At 31.2% G+C, this 22,659-nt stretch overlaps 1 protein-coding gene across 5 annotated transcripts in view; it reads left to right on the top strand.

The window, feature by feature from the left end:
* Nucleotides 1-22,659, top strand: part of Sh3glb1 (SH3 domain containing GRB2 like, endophilin B1) — a 31,162-nt gene that overhangs the window by 2,383 nt on the left and 6,120 nt on the right. The window contains exons 2-7 of one of the 5 annotated variants that reach the window (XM_078026652.1): nucleotides 7,766-7,907; nucleotides 10,469-10,597; nucleotides 13,260-13,393; nucleotides 15,619-15,711; nucleotides 19,129-19,215; nucleotides 20,768-20,791. In XM_078026652.1, coding sequence (XP_077882778.1) covers nucleotides 7,766-7,907; nucleotides 10,469-10,597; nucleotides 13,260-13,393; nucleotides 15,619-15,711; nucleotides 19,129-19,215; nucleotides 20,768-20,791 — 609 coding nt within the window. The remainder of the gene's footprint in view (nucleotides 1-7,765; nucleotides 7,908-10,468; nucleotides 10,598-13,259; nucleotides 13,394-15,618; nucleotides 15,712-19,128; nucleotides 19,216-20,767; nucleotides 20,792-22,659) is intronic. The other 4 variants (XM_078026654.1, XM_078026653.1, XM_078026655.1 and 1 more) reach the window with 4 other exon arrangements.

The raw sequence follows: 22,659 nt of genomic DNA on the forward strand, positions 1-22,659 counted from the left end.
ACACACACAAAAAGAAAAGTAATTCTAGCAAAGCTCCTAAAAGGTGTACTTCCCAAATGGATTTTAAGTACTTATTGTTTCAAATTCTTTAGGAAAAGGTTCTTAAATTCCATCTTCATGTGTTAGCTTTCAACTAATTTTCTTATCAGCCTTCATGTCTGCCTGTCACTATTTTGGACTCTGATGATATAGCAGTGAATAAAATCAACAAAGTATTTGCCCTCCCAGAGCTTACATTCTAGCAAAGCTGTTAGAAAAGGCCAGCAGAAGAGGATAATGGCAGGGTTGTTGGTGGTGGGTGTGTTATATAGATAGTATATAGTCAGGGCAGGTCTTTCTTGGAAGGTGAAATTCAAAGAACCCTCAAGGAATCACATAGCCACAGTGGGGTTTTCTGGTTTTGTTTGTTTGTTTTTGAGGAAAAGCATTTCAGAAAAAAAAAATGCAACTTGTGCAAACTTGGGGATTTCACAGGTAAAAGATAAGACAAGTTAGGGGACTGTGGCCTTAGAACAGTCAAAAGGTAATTTTTATTTAGTTGATAGTAATAGCAAGAAGAGGTTCAAAATCTTTACCATGTTGGCTGTTACATTGACTCTGAAATATAAAAGAAAAGTTGAGGATGATTCCCAAGGTTTTAACGTCAACCATTTATTAAGAAAGAAACTTTTTCAAAATAAACAGCCTTCTTTAATGTGTCTTTTATATTCTTATAATTATCACAGACACCAACTGAAATATAGAAAAACTTCTATCTTTGATGTTTGCTTTAACATATTTCAGAAGAAAAAAACAGTTGAAACAATTAGTGTTGACAGTTTGTGAAGGGAAGTTATGGATCCTTGGGCTTCTATTATACTATTTTTCATTATACTGTTTTATTTTTGTATTTTTGACATTCTCCGTAATACTTTCTTAAAAATAAAGGTTAGGAAAAAAGATGCTTTCATAAGATAACATGTAGTTTGAAATGCTGTGTGGTAATTTTCAACAAAACACTGCTTTCTCATTTCAATATTTAGTCAGTAAACGAGTTCCTACTCTAAATTGAGTTGACATCAGCATAAATGCCAGACTACCACAATTCATGCTAAGACTACGTTAAGATCTATGCCAGTGACTTTATGAGTAATAAAAAACAGTAGGGAAAAAATTAAGTTTTCTCATTACTAAATAATTTCCATTCAAATCAAATTGTACTTTAAAGAATAAGCCATTCTGATAGACAATTAATTACCATACCTTTTTTTTCATTTTACTTTAAAAAGTTAAAAATTAAACTTCCTTGTTTTAAAATACATCAGCTCAAACTATTAAAGTATGTATGAATGATCTTACCATCACTCCATTCTTCCTTCTAAAATTTGTTTATAAACCTTGGCATTTTTCGAGGTGAGCGCTCTACGGCTGAGCCACAATCCCAACCCCAAACCTTGGCATTTTGAAAAGAATGTTAAGGTAGAATGTATAAAGGAGTAGGAATATTTATTCTTGACTAGTCCAAGTGAGTACTTGTTTTCTAACTACCTCAAAACAATAGAATACAAAAGCATCAAGTAATTTGTCCTTGCTAAATTATTTAGTAAGTATCTGTGTTTTGTGTATGTGATACTGGGGATTGAACCCCAGTATCTGGGACACTGAACTATATCCCCAGCACTTTTTTTAAACTTGAGACAAGATCTCTGTAAGATGCTGAGGCTGCCCTGGAGCTTGAGATCCTCCTATCTCCACCTCCTGAGTAGCTGGGGTTACTGGTATCATCACTGTGCTAGTCCACTAATGTTTTAATAGCCATTTATTTGTTCTCAGACTCAGTTTTTTCAGACCAAATTTAATTGAATGTAAAATTCTCCCTTGCAACCTGCACTTTTCTGTCAGTCACAAAAAAACTGCATTCTGATCATGTATTATTTTTAAATTTCCAAAATATCTTGTACTTGTCTAACTCCAGGTTTTTATAACCCATCTTGAATGCCCTCCATCCCCTCCCTTCTTATTCTTTCTTCCTAATAACAGCTTCAAGTCCATCTCAGTTATGAAGGTTTTTCAAACCACAGGAGCTTGATGGGAAATCCTGTGTCATTTTTCAATTCTGTATGATCATGTGACATTTTTCTTTCCATGGAGTAGCTCTAAAATTCTACAACTCTGTGGCTTTCGTGTCTTCAACAGGTTGTATATCTTAAGGAATCAGCTCTGTTTCTTTCTCTCACAACATGCAGTATGGTTATTTGATGATAGTGGTATTAATTTAATAAACTCCTAGAGAAAAGATAGTTTAACCTTGTGATGACGTTTACACTTATGTACTACGTGAGGTTTACACTTATATACTACATAAACAAGATAATTACAAAATCTACAAGATTTTCAATTCATAGTTCTTGAAATTATTTTTAAGATAATGACAAACCAAGTTTAGATAAATATTTAAATAATTACTTACGAGTTTACAACAGTGACTCTTAGTCTTGGCTGCACTAAAATTTACCTGGGGAATATTTTTTAAATGCCCACATATAGACTGTACCCCAGTCCAATGAAATTAGACTCTTAGGTGTTGAATTGGGCATCACTGTTTTCAAAACTCCTCCAAATAGTGCTAAAGAGCAGCAAAAATTGAGAACCCATGGTGAGGGATCCACTTTATAGTTTATTAGTATATCATATGCAGGATTTGTTATATAGTTTCCCACTGAAAAGTTTAATTACTTTTAGAATATTAGCCTTACGTAATAATAGAGGGTATTATCTGTGCTCATGCCATTTTACTATAAGTGAAATGTTATAAAAAATTATATATTACATTTTAGAGAGCATTGGGCTAGGATTTATATGATTTATTTATATTCTGACTTTTGTAAATTGTTTTCATTAAAGTTCTCAATTATTAAACTGTGCTGCTATTCATTCATTAAAATAACATGCCCAAACTTAGCTGTGGTTTCTGATTAACACCAGTTATCGAGAGACTATAAAATCAGCAGTGATTTTGAACTTGAAGATGTTGAAAACCAAAATTTTTATGGGTTGATTTTAAATTTTTAGTAAGTAGAAAAGGGATCTTTTACATATATATGTGTATATATATATATATATATATATATATATGTGTATATATATATATATATATGTCTTTTGACTTCTGAAAGGATACATTCATTATAATTTTACATTTGTATTAAAATAATATTATCCCAACTAGAATATAAAGCCCTTGAGGGGAAGAATCACATCATATGCTGATCATCTTGCAATAGAAGGAAATATGTATTCCATAAATATTTGTATTTTATTTTTTAATAATTTTTAAAAATTTATATATGACAACGGAATGCATTATAATTCTTATTCCACATATAGAGCACAATTTTTTATATCTCTGGTTGTATACAAAGTATATCACACCAATTCATGTCTTTATATATGTACTTTGGATAATAATGTATTAGTATTTTAAATCTCCCAAATTTAGTTGTGATAACTCGGTTTTCTGTAGCAAATGTATTTTAAAATTTTTGAGGGAAATGTATGTATTGAGTAACGTTTTATTGTTAATACCACATACCTTCTGACTGATGAAAAAACTCCTGTAGCTTCCACAAAGAAAATAATGGAAAGTATTATGCCTTTTGTAATTATACATTTGGGTAATGAGACTTAAATACATCATTTCAATTTAAAAATACCATCTTAATGGTGGTGTGTGTGTGTCCGCCTCTTTTTTTCACTGAAGATTAAATTTTGTCTACCTTTAATTGGGTAATTATTGAGCATCATGTAGGAAACAGGAGAGCTGGAGGAGATGTCTAAAACAAATACTTAGGAGCAAAGAAACACAGAATATTTATGGATAATGGTGATATAAATAAAAATACTAATTTCTTTGAATCAAAATATTTAATGGAAGGGTAGTTTAGTTTGATAAGACATAATTCAAGCAGATGTGTAATTGAATTCCAGCATTGACACCTTAGGCTCGGTGTGATTAAACATTTTGCCCAAATTTGTTGATCACTAAAATTATAATTCTTAACAGAAGATTTTTTTGAATATCAGATAATGCCCAGCTTAGTATATGGCATTTTTTTAACATCTAGAGTCTTGACATTAAGAATTCAAAAGTATAAGAAATATGTAATAATCTTGTTTTAAAAAGAAAACATTTAAAAAACAAAAGATAAAACCACATATAATAGACTGAAATGTGAAAAAAATCAGGTAGAATTTTTTATTGGAACTTAGATATTTTCTTCATGTGGGCCTTCGTATAGAACTGCCATTTTCTAAACATGTTTCCTTTATGCAGACCATCTCACACATGTGAAAGAGTTTCTGATATTGTTTTGATTTGGTTTTGGCAGTTTCTGATATTGTTTTGATTTGGTTTTGGCCTTCTGAACTAGAAAGTAAAAAACAACTATGGTGTTTGTAAAGAACTAACTTTGTAAGTGAATTTACATATTTTGTTTCTACTTTACACTTATGTAATTACAGGACTTGTTGCACATACCCATCTTTGGTTTATTCTCGCATGTTTTTTTCACTAAAACTTGTTTTTAATGAGAGATACCTATAAGAGTACCATGAGAATCATGGAGAAAATTTTAAATAATAAAGCAAACAGGCCTTTGAACTAAAGATTGAAATGTTTTATTTTCTGAATAATTATTTATAATTGATTCTCTGAAATTCTGTCAGTGAAAACTTGTCTTGAATCCCAACAGATGGCAGATAAACTCAGAGACTACTTAGTGACTACTTCTTTAATCACCATTATAAATTTTTTTAAGTCGTTTCTAGTCTTTTCTCCTCTCCAAGTGCTGGGAGTTCAACCCAGGGCCCTGCATATCATAGGCAAGTGCTCTCCCACTGAGCTATATTCCTGGGCCTAATCTATACCTTCAAATTGTAGTGTTTCTAAAACATCTCTTAGGCAAGTTTAACATTTTATATACTGAAAACAATAGATCTGTAGGTTTAGACTTCTTAGATAATACTTTTCAATTTATTCTCCTGTATAACAGATCTTCTTGTTAGTAGAAGGGTACTTTACACAAAGACTGACTTAAGTACCATTTTTTATATTATTGAAGTTTCTATTATTAATAAGTATTCATTTTTAAATACAAATAAGGAATGTCTACACAGAAATAACATTTAATATGCATAAAGGTGGTGTTAATGATACTATAGAAATAATGCAACTGGAAGAAAAATCATCAGCTTAAATATACTAATCCTCTAGATATTTATATAACTAATTTCTTATCACTAATTCAAAGATCATTTGTTACCTGCTCAAAGATGGGATTTCTCTCTAACCAACCCAATCTCAAATCCTTTATACTCTTCCTTCTTCTTCCAGGCCCAGGTCATACATCTCTTCCTGAGTGAAGCCTTCCCTGATACTCCTTCTTCACCCTTTCCCTGAAGAATTCATTCTTTCTCTACATTTACATTTATTATATCACTTAGAAATGATAGAATCAGCTATTTTGGTCTTTTCTTTAGCATCTTATATCTTTGTGTCCCTGTTATCAAATTATTTGTTTTTTTCATTTTTGTCTTTCCACTAAAATGGTAGGTTCCTAAATAGAAATCTTATCTGCCTTGTTGGCTGCTGAAACTCATGTGCATAGAATATTACCTAGCACATACATAGGTTCTTTCTTGATAGATTTTTTGTTGAATAAATGAGTGAAGAAACAAGTGGATATTCTTGCTTAAGGAGAAATTTATGCAGGTATTTCCAGTTTTTAAAGTGCTGGGTGAAAGTTTTTCTTAGAGCTAGGTGTATCTTTCTCCTCTTGCTGTTGGTTGCTTTCCGGGAGATACTATATCTAACTATTGGTGGTATTCTTTTAACATGTTATAATCCATACCTCTGTAAGATGTCTTTTGCTTAGAATCTTCAGAGATCTGTAAAGAGTACCAGTTTCTCTTCCTAGGAATGAGGTTGCATAGTGTATCCAGCTGACCTTGGGATCAGAATTTGCTTTTGTCCAGTGCCCAGTTCTGACATACAGTACACTGCAAGTTTTGGGGCTTAGGCAATTGCTTTAGAACTGCTATTCTCAGTTCTACCCATTGAGTCAATCTCTAAAAGACTGACCAGGCCATTCTCTAAAAGACCTGAAGCTTTATAAAAGCTTTAAAGCTATTATTTCAGCTGGGCATGGTGCCTCACACCTATAATCTTAGCTACTCAGGAGGCTGAAGCAGGATGATCACAAGCTTGAAGCCAGCCTGGCAATTCAGCAAGACCATGTCTTAAAATAAAAAATAAAAATGGGCTGCGGGTATAGCTCAGTGGTAGAGTGCTTGCCTAGCATGTGTAAGCCCCTAAGTTCAATTCCCAGCACCACAGAACAAACAACCAAAAATAAACCACTGTTATTTCTAGTCCTGAACAGGACCTTCAGTAGAGATTATAAACAGAAGTCTAAGAATATGATTCTAGAGGACCCTTCAGCTAAACGTGCTGATAAGTCAATTGAAAGAACTAGACTAAGAAGGATGCTGAAAGAAGCAGATAATAAAACTCAGAAAATAGGACAACAGAAGAATTTTTAAGAAATGACAGGAGCTGGGCACCATGGCACTTTTCTGTAACCCCAGCAATTTGGAAGGCTGAGGCAGGAGGATCACAAGTCAAGACCAACTTAGCAATTGAACAAGAAGACCCTGTCTCAAAATAAAAAGTATTAAGGATGCAGATCAGTAGAGCACCCCTGAGTCTATTCTCCAGGACTGGAAGAAAAGCAAAGTCACACTGTTTTGTTAGCTAGAAATGAGTCATGTCTGAGTATAGAATTAGTGCTGGTAATGTGCCTGTGTTGAGATGAGTAAAAACCATATATTCTAGGAAAATTATATATGATAAATAGCCTGAGTCATCACCTCTACTTTTAATTAAAAGTATTCAGAAGGCACCATAAGATCTACACAGAAATCTTTTTCATTTTTATTATTGTGTAGGCAATGCTACCTTTCCTCAAACATCAACACAATAATAAAAATTTCTAAGTTCAGTATGTTTAACTACATTTTATGATGTTTTAAAAAAATACCTCCATAAGACTGAATAGGATATATACCAAAAAATAGTCTATAAATTATAGGTATGACATCATGAAGAAACAAATGATATTTTTCCAAAATATTCCTTAAAAACCTATCTAACTTGGGTGTGATTAAAGTGCTAATAGTATATAAACAGCCCTTTCTAAATTTAAACTTAAAATAATAATTATAAGGCACTGAACAGAGTGAACTACATAGTGTTACTCAGTCCTCAAAACACTGTATGTATTATCTCTCCTTTACCATAGAGAATACTAATGAAAAATATTCAAAATGTTGCTCAGGTCACACAGTTGGTAGCAGTCAGGATCTGAATTCACATCGACCTGACTCAAAGCTCTTAGTCCTTTCACTATGCTGTCCTACCTTTCTAGGTAAGAAATATTTATATACCAAGCAGTATGCTAGATTTTCTACAGAATTCGCACCATATATTCTAACAGAGCTACCCATTATAGCTTTGAGATAAAGTCATTATGAATGTTACAATAAAGGGTATGGAAAATTACCATGGGGCAAAAAAAGCATTTCATAAGCTATGATATACAAACAAACCTGGAATACATTTATTTGTATTTTTTAGGGTTGTTTGGATTTGAGTTTGCTTTTTACATTGATAATAGTTTTCTAACACTTATTTGAAGTATATTTATTTCATTTTTTTATGTAATCACAGTTCACAGAAGAAAAGCTTGGCCAGGCAGAGAAGACAGAATTGGATGCTCACTTAGAGAATCTCCTTAGCAAAGCTGAATGTACCAAAATATGGACAGAAAAAATAATGAAACAAACTGAAGTGTTATTACAGCCAAATCCAAGTAAGAGGCGGGGAAAATTGCGGGGGGGGGGGGTTAGTAGCCGGGGAGTGATATTGACCAAATTATATTGTTGTATGTATATATGAATATGTAATAACAAATTCCATGATTATATACAACTATAAGGTATCAGTTTTTTAAAGTGTGTGTGGGGGGGACAAATATAAGAAATTTTTATCTTATTTACCTAAAGTGCTGTTAGTGGTTTTTTAATGTTGAAAACAGATTTTTTTATTATAGCTAAAGTGTCTCTGTTTATTTTTGTGTGTACTTTGGGTAAAGAAGAAATGATAAACACTTTTGGTATACCCTCTTAACAAATTTACAAAAAACATTTTTTAAGCCTTTGTTGAGTACTCTTGAAACCTCAACTTCAGACACTGGTTTTGAATTCGAAGAGCTGTGAGAGGCTGAACTGATAAATACATTTTCCTTTTCTGTCCAGTTAGGGGTTATCCTAAACTATTAAGGGAAAGTTATATAGAAGCTTAAATAATTACCAGGTTTTTTATCTTTATTTTATATTTTCAAATAAATTATCCTATTTAATTACCATATTTCACTTCATAATCGCCACAGATTTTATCCCAAATTGTTTTTCAAAAATGGGGTGTAGCAACTATGTGAAACTTTTTTAAAAATTATGCCAATATTATTTAAAAATTATTTATTACTTAACTATCTTTGGTGCAAGATTAGGATGCAGGGAATACTTTAAATATACGTTAATATGGTAGTGATAATTATATGTTTGAAATATTATATCAGACAACTGTGAGATCACTCATGTCAACCTTGCCAATACTTGAATGTTGCATGAAACTCACAAAGTTAGCCTCTGTCCAGGGTAACATAGCTAATTGGATATGGAACATAGACTAGAACCAGGTTTACTGACATCTAGTCTTTTCAATGTAAGCTTTATATATCAGAAATAAAGCACAAAGGCAACAATGAATGCTTTCCTTCTCTTTTCCCAAGTACTGTTATGACCATGTTATGAAAGGCCATAAACTTATTTTTAGAAACTAGTTTAAGCTTCAAGAGTAGAAATATTAATAATCCTGTGTGCCATTTTAGTTAAATTGTAGTGATCTTTTAAAATAAGCCTTTTACACCTTGTGTGAAGCCTATTTTCTTTGGACGGCATGTGACATTTCTTATTCATTTAAGGTTATTTAAATTATAAATCATAACACTTTTTTAAAGTAGTATGCAAAAATATTTACATTATAGCAGAATTAACTACATATTTTAATATTTTATGACCTATTGAATGGGCCACTATAATGAAGCAGTTATTTTTGCTATATTATTATCATATATAGATGTTTTATTAACCATGAAATAATATAGGATTTGCCTTTAAACTTTTGACTAGATAGGTAAAAAACAGTCAAAACTAAGAATCGGTTAGAAAATGAAATTCTGGAATGAAGTTAGCATGTTTTAAATGATTATTTTGCAATGACTCAGTTTTAACTAGATTTTAAAATTCTGCTTAAAAACTCTTTTGAATTTGCACCAGAATCTGCCAGAAAAGCAAGTATTAATTGTAACATCCTTTAATATGTATATTTTATTTTAACTCTTTTGCCAACTTCTGACATGCTTGCTGGTTCAGCTCATTTTTGGAATTTTTCAGTGCCCTGTGTGAAACTTCCAATTATATAGGAATCTCTGGGGGATACTTACAAGAAACCTATTTGACTTTAGCTTCAGATTGTAATTCTAATTTATACTTAATTTATTGTTTCTGGAAACTTCTACCATGTTTACATTTAGCCCTGAAATACCTTGCTGTTGGGCAGCAAGGAGATTTTTTTGGTTTTATACATTTCCCTATAGAAGTATTTATTCAGCTTTTATTGTTTTTCCCCCCTTTCCATTTATACTAATGTTCTGTATTACTTTGACCTTTTGTAATTTAAACTTATTTTTAATGGTGAAATCTTGAAAGTGAATTCATGCCCCTGTGTATCACCCATATACCTATGAACTTCAAGCATAACTACACTAAATCCATGGTTTCATATTGCTGATTTATCTGTATTCTACAAACCTAGATTTTCTGTTCCTTAAGCGCCTATGTCTATATTTAGACTCTGTCAAGAATGAGTACGTGTTCACGCAAAATGTGTCAGATGTGACTCTTAAGTTCTTTGATTCCTCATGTCCATCCATATTTTCCTAGCCCAAAATTCCTGATTGTGAACATAAATGGAGTGTTTAAAGTACTAAAATAGGACAAAGGCAACATTACTAGATATTAAATACTACCAATTTTCTTCTGAAACAAAGCCTATAGACTACTCAAATAATGGTTTCAGCTTTATTGTAAAATGTTTTTATGCTGAGATATTTCATCAGATTTCTAAAATACAAATTTCTTAGAGCTATATAATTCTCTTAACATGTAAATAAAAAGTTATACATGAAGATACATACTTGAATGAATGCTAACTTCATATTAAGAGGCAGTAAATGATTGAGAGGGGAACAAAACAATATTTTAAATAGTTTTGCTCTTTTGAAGTCACTGATGTTAACCTTTCCCCTAGATGCAAGGATAGAAGAATTTGTTTATGAGAAACTGGATAGAAAAGCACCAAGTCGTATAAACAACCCAGAACTTTTGGGACAATATATGATTGATGCAGGAACTGAGTTTGGCCCAGGAACAGCTTATGGTAAGAAAAAAGCAAAAAGTTCTGATAAGAAATGTCTTTACATTTAGATTTTGGCTACTCAGAGATGTCATTAACATATAGTAGAGTCAGTTTTAGTTTCATATTTATTATGTAAATATTTTGAAGTAAGACCTATAAGTAACCAATAAATATGTACAGTTTAATACTTAAGCATATATTTACTCAGCCATAAAGAAGAATAGAATTTTGGCATTTGCTGATAAATGGATGAAAATGGAGAACATCATGCTAAGTAAAATAAGCCAGACTTAGAAACTCAAAGGTTGATTGATTATTTTTCTCTCATATGTGTAAGCTAGAGTGAAATAAAGGGAAGGAGGAGGGAAAGACAGGATATCAAAAAGATATAGGGATGATCAGTAATGTAAAAGGAGATTGGGGGGAATGAGGAGGAAGGGGAAAAGCGAGGAAATGCAGAATGAATTTTCTAAAAATCATGTTATGTGCATATATCAATATACCACAGGGAATTTCACCTTTATGTATATGTAGAAAGAACCACTCAAAAATAAATAGATGAGTTGGGCATGGTGGTGCATGCCTGTAATGCCAGCAACTCAGGAACCTGAGACAGGAGGATTGCAAGTTCAAGGCCAGCTTCAGCAACTTAGTGAGATCCTATCTCAAAATTTTAAATTTTAAAAAAGGGCTGGGTATATAGCTCAGTGATAATGCATCCTTGAGTTAGATCTCCAGTACCACAATAGATAAGTGAATGGATGGAAGGGTGAAAGGTAAATCAGTAGAGGAAAGAGAAGGGGGGTCATGAACTGAAACTGCATTCCATGCATGTATAATTTTGTCAAGATGAACACAATTACTAGGTATAATACTCTAATTTTAAAAAATTTTAAGCATACATTTAGTTATTCAGAGAATTCATACCTTTTTTTAGTTCTAAAAATCTAAAGAATTTTTTAAGCTTTTTTGAGATCGTTTTATTTCCTATTAAAGATACTATACACACAATAAATGTTTGAAGAAGTCACTAGTACTTTTGTAAAAATTTTGCAGTGATATCAGTAAGCAAAAATAAAGGTTAAAAGTGGTTATCTCTAGATGTTTGGATAACATTTCATTTTTTTCTTCATATATTTCATGTTTTCTATAGTGGTGTTTTATAATTAACCCAGATTTATTAGTTGCTGTACTTTTTAGATGTACAACTGTGAAGCTCAAAAAAAGTTACACATCTTTGAGTTACAGCCCAAAATTACACATGTTTATTTTTATTCAGATCTAATATTCTCATAACATGAGACTATTCAGATTTCTGTTACTTCTTTTCCCTATTGTTTATGGCTAATAATTCTCTTAAGACTACTGCAAGAAAATGGTCCTTATTTGAATGTGAAATGGTAGGTAGATTAAATGAATTTCCACAAGTAATTCTGATTTATAAAAAGCTCCTAAATTCTGGGATTATGTGGGTTTCAGGTTTTAGTAGTTATCTTTTTTTCAGAGAGAAATAACCTGAATACTGTATAATGCCATTAATACATTGAATGGCTTTTTAGATGTACAACATTGAAATATCTACATTATAATTTTTAAAATCTAATTTTTGGAAGTCTGAAAATTCTTAAAAACTTGAAATTAATTATAAATAACTTAATTTTTAGAAAACCTTTGCATGTTAAACATGTTTTATTATTACCTGTTTATTCTAGGATCATATAGGTAGGTATATGAAGGGGACCCAGCTCATTCCTTTCATGGAGCTGAAGGCCTAGTAGAGCATGAAAATTATAAAGGCTTTCACTTTTTTTTTTTTAATGTTTAATCTCTTTGCACCTCTTAGTAATTCCAGTGAATGTGACCTGATTGTTGGAAGGCTTTGAGAACCTATTATTAGTAAATGATAATAGCTAAAAATTAAGTATTCCAGTCATTAGGTTAAGCGTGATACAGTATATATGTTTGTATTATTTCAGTAAATCCTTACTTACATTCTGCTTATAATATAAATTCTTTTATCTCTATTTTAAAGACGAACTGAGGCTTGAGGAGGTTGAATAATTTATCCATGTACACACAGCTAGTAATTCGAATACAGATCTATCAGAGACAGAGCTCTTAACTATTATGCTATATTACCTTCCTTACCAATCAGATCTAATCTTATTGTAACATGAAGGAATTAAAATATATTAAACTAAAGCTTATTAGAGCTAAAACTGGGAGTAGAACCCTAATCTTAGGGTTCCCTTTTTTTCTGCTCTTTCTGCCTCTGCTTTGCTATTGTACTTGCCCTATTTAAACTTCACAGGGTTTTCTTAAGATGTAAACTGTTCTTAGTTATGTAAGAGCATGGATATAGAAATAAAACAAATTGTGACTAATATACTTGTTAAAATATTTATATATATAGCTTTATATTTTTCTAAGCTTTTCTATCTGAATTGGAAACATAAATATTTTGGGGCATATATGTGCTCTTTAGTACCATTGGTAGAATTTGTATAGTTAACCATGATATGATAGTGCATAATCTTTGGTCTATTTTATTTAGATATTCATCCTAAATTTACTTTATTTTTTTAAAAAAGAGAGAGAGAATTTTAATATTATTTTTTAGTTTTCGGCGGACACAACATCTTTGTTTGCTAGACACTGGTTAAAAAAAATCTTTTCTTTGCAGGTAATGCTCTTATTAAATGTGGAGAAACACAAAAGCGAATTGGAACAGCTGACAGAGAACTAATTCAAACATCAGCCTTAAATTTTCTCACTCCTTTAAGAAACTTTATAGAAGGAGATTACAAAACAATTGCTGTGAGTTGGAAAATGTTCTCTTTTTTTAGTAAAATATAATCAGATTTATGCCTAAAGTTGTGTTTGTTTGTTTGTTTGTTGAGGTACCAGGGTTTGAACTCAGGGGCACTTCACCACTAAGCCACATCCCCAGCCCTATTTTGTATTTTATTTAGCACAGAGTTGCTTAGCATCTCACTTTTGCTGAGGCTGGCTTTGAACTCATGATCCTCCTGCCTCAGCCACTGGGATTATAGACATGTGCCACTACCCCTGGCCTTAAAGTTTTTAATGAGTAATTTTTACTCTTAGTGGTCATAAATGTAAGCAGATTAGAAAACTTAAATATTCACCAGGACACACACAGCTAAACCAAAATAAAAGAATATTAGTAACTTTGGCTTCATTTTGTGTGTGTGTCCTACATTATTATTGATACATTTACATTCATTCTCGTTGAGTACCAACATCAAAATATAGCAGAGTTCCTGGAATAATTATGGAAATTTGGTCTAATATGTAGCTATAATATAGTTATGTAACTATTTAAACTGGAACTAGAAACCTAATTATTGGAAGATATGTTTCTGGGTACTATTCTTTATGCATTCTTAGAAATATATTATCTTTTCACATTACTGGGTTTACTTGCTGAAGTATAAAACAAAAAATTTGTTTTCCAAACCTAATCTATCTTTAGTTTAACTTGTTAAGGATGGAGAGTGAAGATCTTGGTGGATTTTTTTTCCTGAGATTTTATAAGACTGATCTTTATTGTAAACATAATTATGAACATTTTTTTAAATGTTTAAAGCTTCTTTTTTTTAATATTTATTTTTTTAGTTGTAGTTGGGCACAATACCTTTATTTATTTTAATGTGGTGCTGAGGATCGAACCCAGAGCTTCAACATGCGAGGCGAGCACTCGACCACTGAGCCACAATCCCAGCCCACAATTATGAACTTTCATTTGCAAGTTTTTTCTTACAAAAACCTTATAAAATTTTCAATATGTTTATACAGTGGATTTGTATGTGTAAATAAGTATTTGGCCTAAGACAGAAGAACCAACTTGAAATACGATTTAAAAGATACTAACTTCTCAGTAGGATAAAATTTTATGTATAGAATCCAAGAATTAATAAAATAGACAGAATTATAATAAACTTAACCTATTATACAAAAGCTTAAAATTAATGTGAGGAATTCTGAGATACTAAGTAAGTTTATTCATTCTATAAATTTGAAATTCCATTTTGGAGTAGAGTTGCATTCAGTGCTGTGATATGAACAACACCATGTGTAGGCTGGGAATGTAGTCTATAGGTAGAGCATTTTTTGCCTAGCATACCTATGATCCTGGGTTCAATACCCAGTACCAAAAACAAAAAAAAAAAGAAAAGAAAAAAACAGAAAAATAGCCTGCCCAATCCCTAAGGTAGATCACATAGGACATCAAGGAATCTTGCCCTATTTGTTTCCTTTACCACAGGACTTCCTGGATTATCTGTAACTGTTTGAAATAGAGTTTTAACAACCTAGCTACCATTAACATTTTGGGCAGAGTAATTCTGAAGTGGGAGCTGTACTATATTATAGGATATTAAGTAGCATCCCTGCCTTCTATTCAGTAGATATCAATAATAGTCCCCAATTGTGGAAACCAAAATTATATTACCAAATATTTCCTGTGGGTGGGAGGAGGACAAACTCATAAAATATTAAGACTAATATTTCTTTGTTTCTATATTCTATGCCATCTTTCTTGGATTCCCCAGATTCTAAAATGTTTTGGTTATTTTAAAACTGAAATCTTTTTAATTTATTTTTTTGGAGGATACTGGGGATTGAACTCAAGGGACACTCAACTACTGAGCCACATCCCCAGCCCTATTTTGTTTTATTTAGAGACAGGGTTTCAGTGAGTTACTTAGCAACTTGCTTTTGAACTCAGTTCTCCTTCTTTGATAGGATTACAGTTGTGTGTGCCAACGTGCCTGGCGAAAAATTATTTTAAAGTCAGATACCTGGTCTGTGTGTGTGTATGTGTGTGTGTGTGTTACTGGGGATTGAACTCAGTGCCTCCCACATGCTAGGCAAAGCCTTACTACATGGGTGCTTTATAAGCCAATTTATAATCATAGATCTTTATCAGGTGATACATGTATTAAATGGAAAGGAGTATTTCATGTATGCTTTTACTGAATTTTAACATCTTGAGTATTTTTTCTTTTCTGTATTTATAGAAAGAAAGGAAACTATTACAAAATAAGAGACTGGATTTGGATGCTGCAAAAACCAGACTAAAAAAGGCGAAAGCTGCAGAAACCAGAAGTTCAGTAAGTAATTTTTTTCATTTTAATTTTTAAAAAGTTTAACACTTTTAAAATTTTGTAAAATATTTTACAAATATACCAGGCAAGATACAAATTGTCCTTAAGAAAAGAATATAACTTTCTGGTTATGTTTTTGTGTTTTTAAACAAATTTATCAGAATTAATAATTCAGGTCAGTCAAAAGTAGTCATTTCAAGAGATGTTATTCAGTGATACAGCTGTTGCTAAAAAATAAAAATTATGATACCTCTTAAAGCTGTGTCATGTTCTGTAAATTTCCTTAGTGGTGATAACAAATTTGTATTTATTTAGATTTATAGATTTAGGTAGGTTTATTAAGTTAGGAAACAGCAAAAAAAGATGGTAATTAAGATCAGAATGAATCAAATCTGGGAATACTTAATGTAGCTTAAAATCAAATGGATTCCTATACTATATTGACTAAAGGAAACTCTCACCAAGAGTAGTTCCAAAGGCATAATGGGCTCCCAGTGGCATAATGGGCTCCCAGGTGGCTATTTTGAAGATGAGAAAAACCCACTTAGATAACTAAAAGTTATCTAAAAAGTTTGGGAATATTTTTCAGAAAATCAACTTTCAGCATACTTTTTTTAACTGAGTAGCTTCAAAATATTATAATTTACTAACATATTAAATACAAAAATTTGATGATTTTATACATAACTTTCTTAAAAGGATTCATTTATAGGTTTTTGAGTTAATGTCTACTGTAATTCCATTCCAAAGTTTAAAAGAATTACTCAAATTTAAATTGGCACATATTTAAGATATGGGAAAGCTAACATTCTTAATTTAAGCAAAGGAATGTTAAGAGGTATGATATGTCCAACTCACTACCACTACCACTATCACCAGTGAGTCTCATTGCCTAAATAAGCATATTACTTCAGTGCTGGTAGTAATCACATAATTCTCTTCTTTTAAGGACAATAGGTTGAGAATTAAGAGTGAAATTTAAAACAGATATGGTGTTAGTGATATCTTGTGATACTACCCCAGTACCTTTTATGAGCAGCGTTAAGTTTTTCTTACAGGAGCCTTCTTTTGGGTTTTATATTAGATTTCGCATTCACTTTCATTTTCACTTGAGAGTTTATCATGACATTATCAACATAAACAGCATCACTTCCCTAACAGACTATCTGCAGAATTAAAACTTTCAAAATGAATACTATAGATGACAAGAGACCCTAAATTATTAGTTTGTAGTTGCTAATAATGAATTTAATTTATATAGTAAAATTAAAATTGGTTTTTAAGATACTAATTTTATAATCAAAAAATATTGAGATAAACAAAGGTCACTTAAATGAATGTTTGAACTAGAACAGAATCTTTTTTGTTTAAAATGCCTGCATATACCCAGTGATGATTGTGGAATAATAGCATTATCAAATTTATAGAATATTGATAGTCTGCTTTTTACTTAGAAAAGTCTCAGGACGTACATAAATTTAACAGTATCAAAATTCCTTTTTATTCTCAACTATTTTGCCACTATTAAAATGTGTAAGAACTAAATATAATAGTAAACACATTTTGGACATTTACTTTGATACATCTAGGAAATACATTCGCAGTTTTTCTGTGCCATGTTTTTTTAAAATATTTTTTAGTTATTCATGGGCACAATATCTTTGTTTATTTTATGTGGTGCTGAGGATTGAACCCAGTGCCTCACATGTGCAGGGCAAGCGCTCTGCACTGAGCCACAACCCTAGCCCCTGTGCTATGTATTTTTAAGGACCAAATTTTTCCCATGGAAGTTTGTTTAAAATTGAAATGATTTAAATGGCATAATCCAGCAATCTCATTTATATACTAATTTTCTAGAATTTCTATATTACATAAAATTTATCTGTTGCCAAATATTAAAAACATTAGTCTAGGCAAAAATTCACATTTCCTGGTTTTTATTCTTTCCATGAGATAATCAATTTATTTTCAGCAATAAGTCTAAATATTTGGTACAGGAATAGTTCTTTTAATTTACTACATAAATTCTTAAGGTATGCCTATATTTGGTGATCCTTCCAACTCCACACCCCACCCCCATATTTCTTTTGAATGACTTGTAGAATACAGAATAGAAACCACTAGGGGATTTTTGCCTTTTTTTTTTTTTTTCCCTCGGACAGATTCTTGATTTCTAGTTGGTAAGTGAAGAAGTTAGTTTAACCTCAGACTTCGAGTTCACTGCTTTATAAATTTACATAGATTATTTTGTGACTAGTTTATACTTGTACATGTGAGGTTTTTAAAAAATTTACTAGTTTCCTGTGACCTCTTTTTTAAATTCTGTATTTATTGAGCGCTAATTTTGCACAAGGTACTACACTTAAGAGGAGAAGTTTATAGATAAATAATAAAATCTCTACTACCTTCAGTTCATAATCTAGCATAGTAAAATTTTTGGTGATTTAGCCCTAAAAGGGAAAAATCTGCCTATAACCAATATTGCTCCTTCACTAACTTCTGTTTGACTAAGTTAGCTTATTGAAGAATGGTAAACAACATCAAACACATTTCTTAAAATATACCAATTGAACACAAAGGAGAACTTTAATGTTTCAAAATGAATAGAAATTGTTTGCAGATATAATAGAATTTATGTCTTGAGGAACCAAGGACAATGTATAATAAATACATTTATTAATATAATCTTAGTCTAATATAAACTTTTTAAAAATTATTTCAGAGTTTCATTAATGGGAAGAAAAAAACAGCTGTTTTCAAAATTTTCTAGTATGTAGAGGTTTAGACCTCTATTATTTGGGGTCATACAAATTTAATGGAAAATATTTCTTCAAATACTTCATATTACACATACTCCCTTTACACTTTAAGAATTTTCACAGCAGTCTAAATCTTTTATCTTTAATATCAGTTGGTGGCACCATCATATAACCTTACCTTTATATGTACACATGTTTGAATTTAAAGCTTATTAGAAATACAAGGATTGACATTCCTTTCATTTGCCTCCAGGGTTTGCCAAGACTTGATTGAGATTAATTTAAAAAAAAAATGGTTCAAGGCATTGTAAATTAATAAAATACAAATGACCTTTGAGTTGGAAAATTGTAAGATAGGCAGAAAGCTTTCGTAGATCAAAATTTAATTAAAAATTTGAGTTTTTAAAATGCTTTTTCTGAAATGATTCTAATTTAAAATTAAGCATCAACCATTTTTATTTCTTGGAAATTTGAATCTTTTAGAAAAATTAAATACCACTACATGAAATTTCATAGAATAAGAATAGTTGGATTTTTCTTAAGTAGAAAAAACAATTTTTATCAATTCTTAATACTTGTTTAGTGTGTGCTTTATTGTACAGAAGTAATTTGTTTCACCTTGTTCATTGGTATGTGTTCTTTGTCTCTTACCTATGCACTTAAGCAACTAAACTCAGCTCGCCTTGAAGGAGATAATATTATGGTAAATTTCTCTTACATGCTCAACTTCCTGCATGTAAAATGGCTGAAGGTTTGTTGGCCTACTGTGTTTTCTACATCTTGAATAAAAGTGCCTTCTCTTGCTATTAGCTACATGTAAAAATCTAAAATAATTAAAGCCATTCGTTCATAATATGTTTAGAAAGGTGTACTAGCTGAAGTGATAATGGACCTTAAAGAAAATACACTATATGTTCTTACTGCCAATATATGGATTATATCAAATACAGATTTTAGAATCATAGGTATTTAGTTCCTTTTGACAGCCGTAAAATATGCTAATTTAAGCTAGCATTTCATATTTTCACTTTTGGCAAAGAAAAATAACAAAATTTACCTTAGAGAAAAACAAAGGTATACAAATTGACTTTGCTTCTCAGTAGCATCAGTATTTACCTTTTTGTTACCCAAATGTACTATTTTCCTCCACCATGCCAGGATTAGCCAAACTCCATTAGGTCAAGTATTCCTATAGGCCAGGCCCATTTCACATCCAGTGCTATCTCGCGTAAGAAAGTTTCAAAATGGTGATAACTTTGGGGCAAAAATAGAGATGAAGATTGTTTTATAATTTTCAATGTATATATTGAGCTCAATTTGAGGAAATTTTTGAGATATTGGGTTTTTAGCTTTAATGAAATAGGTAGTTATGAAATGAGCATAGGCAAATAACTTACACATATTAGGCCAATGAAACTTTGTAGGGCTTGGCATTATATTCCTAGGTGCATTACTTCAATTAGAAGTGGTTAGAAATCTGCAGTATAGTTAATAAATTGGCAACTAATTGATTTTTTTATTTCATTAGCATTGAACTAGAAGCAGGGAAAAAATGTTTGTTTTTCTTAACTGTAGTTATTTAAGCCCTTGCTAAATTACAGCTTTAGATAGCAAGAGAATGCATTTCCATTGTCCTATCTATAGCTAAATGAAAAGTGAAAATGTTTTAGTCATTGTTAAGTTTAGTATATAAATTATAGGTTTTCTTTTGTCTTTTAAGTAAAAATGTCTTCCTAAACAATTAGCAACTGTTTGTTTCATTTATTAATCATTTGTTTTACTATATCATCTACTTATGGTGAGATATATTTAACTCTGGTAATTTTAAATTTTTTATATTTCAAGTTTGTTGTCCCCCCTCCCCCAAAAAAGTTATTTTGTTGGCATTCAATGACCCTTTATTCTTGCTTTGTTTTTAATTCCTAAAATTTTAGAATTTATTTTGAAAACAAAATTAGAAATTATTTAGTCCAAACATCGCATTTTGTAGATGAGAAAACTAAAACTAAGGCAAGTCAGATGTTCACAATTTGACAAAGTTTTTATTCTTATAAATTTATAGAATTAGCATAAGATTTAAAAATCAATAGTATTGATTCCTATAAAAGGCATATTTTCACAATATGTTAAGCTGTACTGATTTAGTACTGTGTTTAATTTGATAATAATGACATTTTAGAAAAAGAATATGCCATTTAGATTAAAATACTTACATTTTTCTATACTAAGTAGTTGTAGAAAATGTTAAATTCCAACTTTCTTTCATGCTGTATATTTTTCTCTTAATTTTTAATGCTTGCTAGATTTGGGCAGAGGAAGTGACAAAAGTAAGTAAATTATTACTAACTACAGAATTATGAAAGAAGAATTTATTTGCCTTGGGCTGGGGATGTAGCATAGTGATAGAATGCTTACCTAGTACACAAAAAGTCCTGGGTTCAATCCCCAGTACCACTAAAATAAAAAAATAATAATAACTTAATTGCCATTAATTCAGTAAACATTAGGTGACACCCATAGGTCCAGTCAGTCTGTGTTACTATACCTTTATTTTTTTAACTTCTTTTTTTTTAGTTGGTGGTGGACCTTTATTTTTTTATTTATATGAGGTGCTGAGAATTGAACCCAGTGTCTCACACATGCCAGGCAAGCACTCTACCACTGAGCCCTAACCCCATCCCTATATTACTGTGCCTTTTAAAATCTGAAATGGAAATGCTCTGGTCTGTTTGGCTAACAGCAGCTCTACAGAGCAGTAGAACAATGCTGTAGAGATGTGATTTGCACACACCATGATAAATCCTAGATACCTGTTAATAGTTATCTTATGGTGCCTTGCTAGAATACTAGATACTTGGTTTATTCATTGATAATTTTTCCTAATGACACATTTTAAAATATGAAGTATAATTAACACAATGTCCTTTATATTCAGAGAAGCAAATGTATCATGTCTTATACAAATAAATCTTAGGTAACTGACATTTGTTCTCTTCAGCACCAAAGCTAGTTTTCCTGTCACTTTCATTAAAAATATCCATTAAAAATATACTTTATTACTTCATTGAACACAGAGTAGCAAATATTTGCAATTAAGGTCTTTATTATGAATATTCATCATTCTGTGATTTAATAATAGTGCTTTTGTCCTACCCTCAGCATCAGTCTTAGATTGCTTCTTGTAGAATCTATTTGACTTCTAACAGTTCCTCTGCCTTTGTTAACATTTCTAATCTTTGGTCTGGGAAATCAAGTAATAAAGTAAGAGTTTAAAAAGGAAAAAATATGACTTTGATGCAGATTTATTTCAAGTTCTATTTTAGGTTTTTAGAAGCATTTTTCGTTTATTTTTTATGCTCAGGCCTACCAAAATCTTACTTTTATGTGAGGATGATGCTGAGGATTTGAGGGCAGGTAGTAATTATGTCCCCTGACTTTTAATAGCTTCATAAATGTTAACATTTTCAGACTTTGTAAGATTGCCAATTATATAGTATGTTTCATACGTAGATTACTGAGCTATTGATTTTATGACCTGGAAATCCAGTGTAAAATTCTTGATTTATACTGTCATCCTCCTTTGTGGAATCTTTTTATCAACTTAGTATGGTTCTACCCTAGCTTCTGATCTCTTCCTAAACCTCTAGCATAAAAAGGGAACAGAGCCACATGGGGGAGAATATGGGTTGAACAAGAAAACCAGGTGTTGCCCCTTTGGTTGGCATACAAGTACATCAAAATGTTTCTGACTTGATTTTGCATCCTCTACAAATTTGAGAAATAGCTGGTATAATGAATGGGAAGAAATTTATGAAACAAATATTTATAAAAAAATACTAAGGAAATATGTCAAAATTAATTTGAAGAGTTTTTTTCTTCTATACTCACTTTTTGTCATTTTTATAATTTAAAAGTATAAATTTTAAATTTTCATAGTCCTGGAATATTTTTAAGATTTAAGCTCCATAGAAAATGTAGATAACAACCATCCACAGATGTCTCAAAAGTATGACCAAAATTTCTGTCTTACAGATATCCATTGCTGATTATCACAGACCAGTAGATTCTTGCCCATCTTCCGAGTTACATCTTGAAATAATTCTTCTTTACCTAGTATCTATAATTCTTAGTAGAGGTTTTTTCCTGAGGATTATACAACTTAATTGTAAAATTAGGATAGGGAGCAAAATTGTTG

This window comes from Ictidomys tridecemlineatus, chromosome 11, assembly GCF_052094955.1.
Source record: "Ictidomys tridecemlineatus isolate mIctTri1 chromosome 11, mIctTri1.hap1, whole genome shotgun sequence".
NCBI classification, from domain to species: domain Eukaryota; kingdom Metazoa; phylum Chordata; class Mammalia; order Rodentia; family Sciuridae; genus Ictidomys; species Ictidomys tridecemlineatus.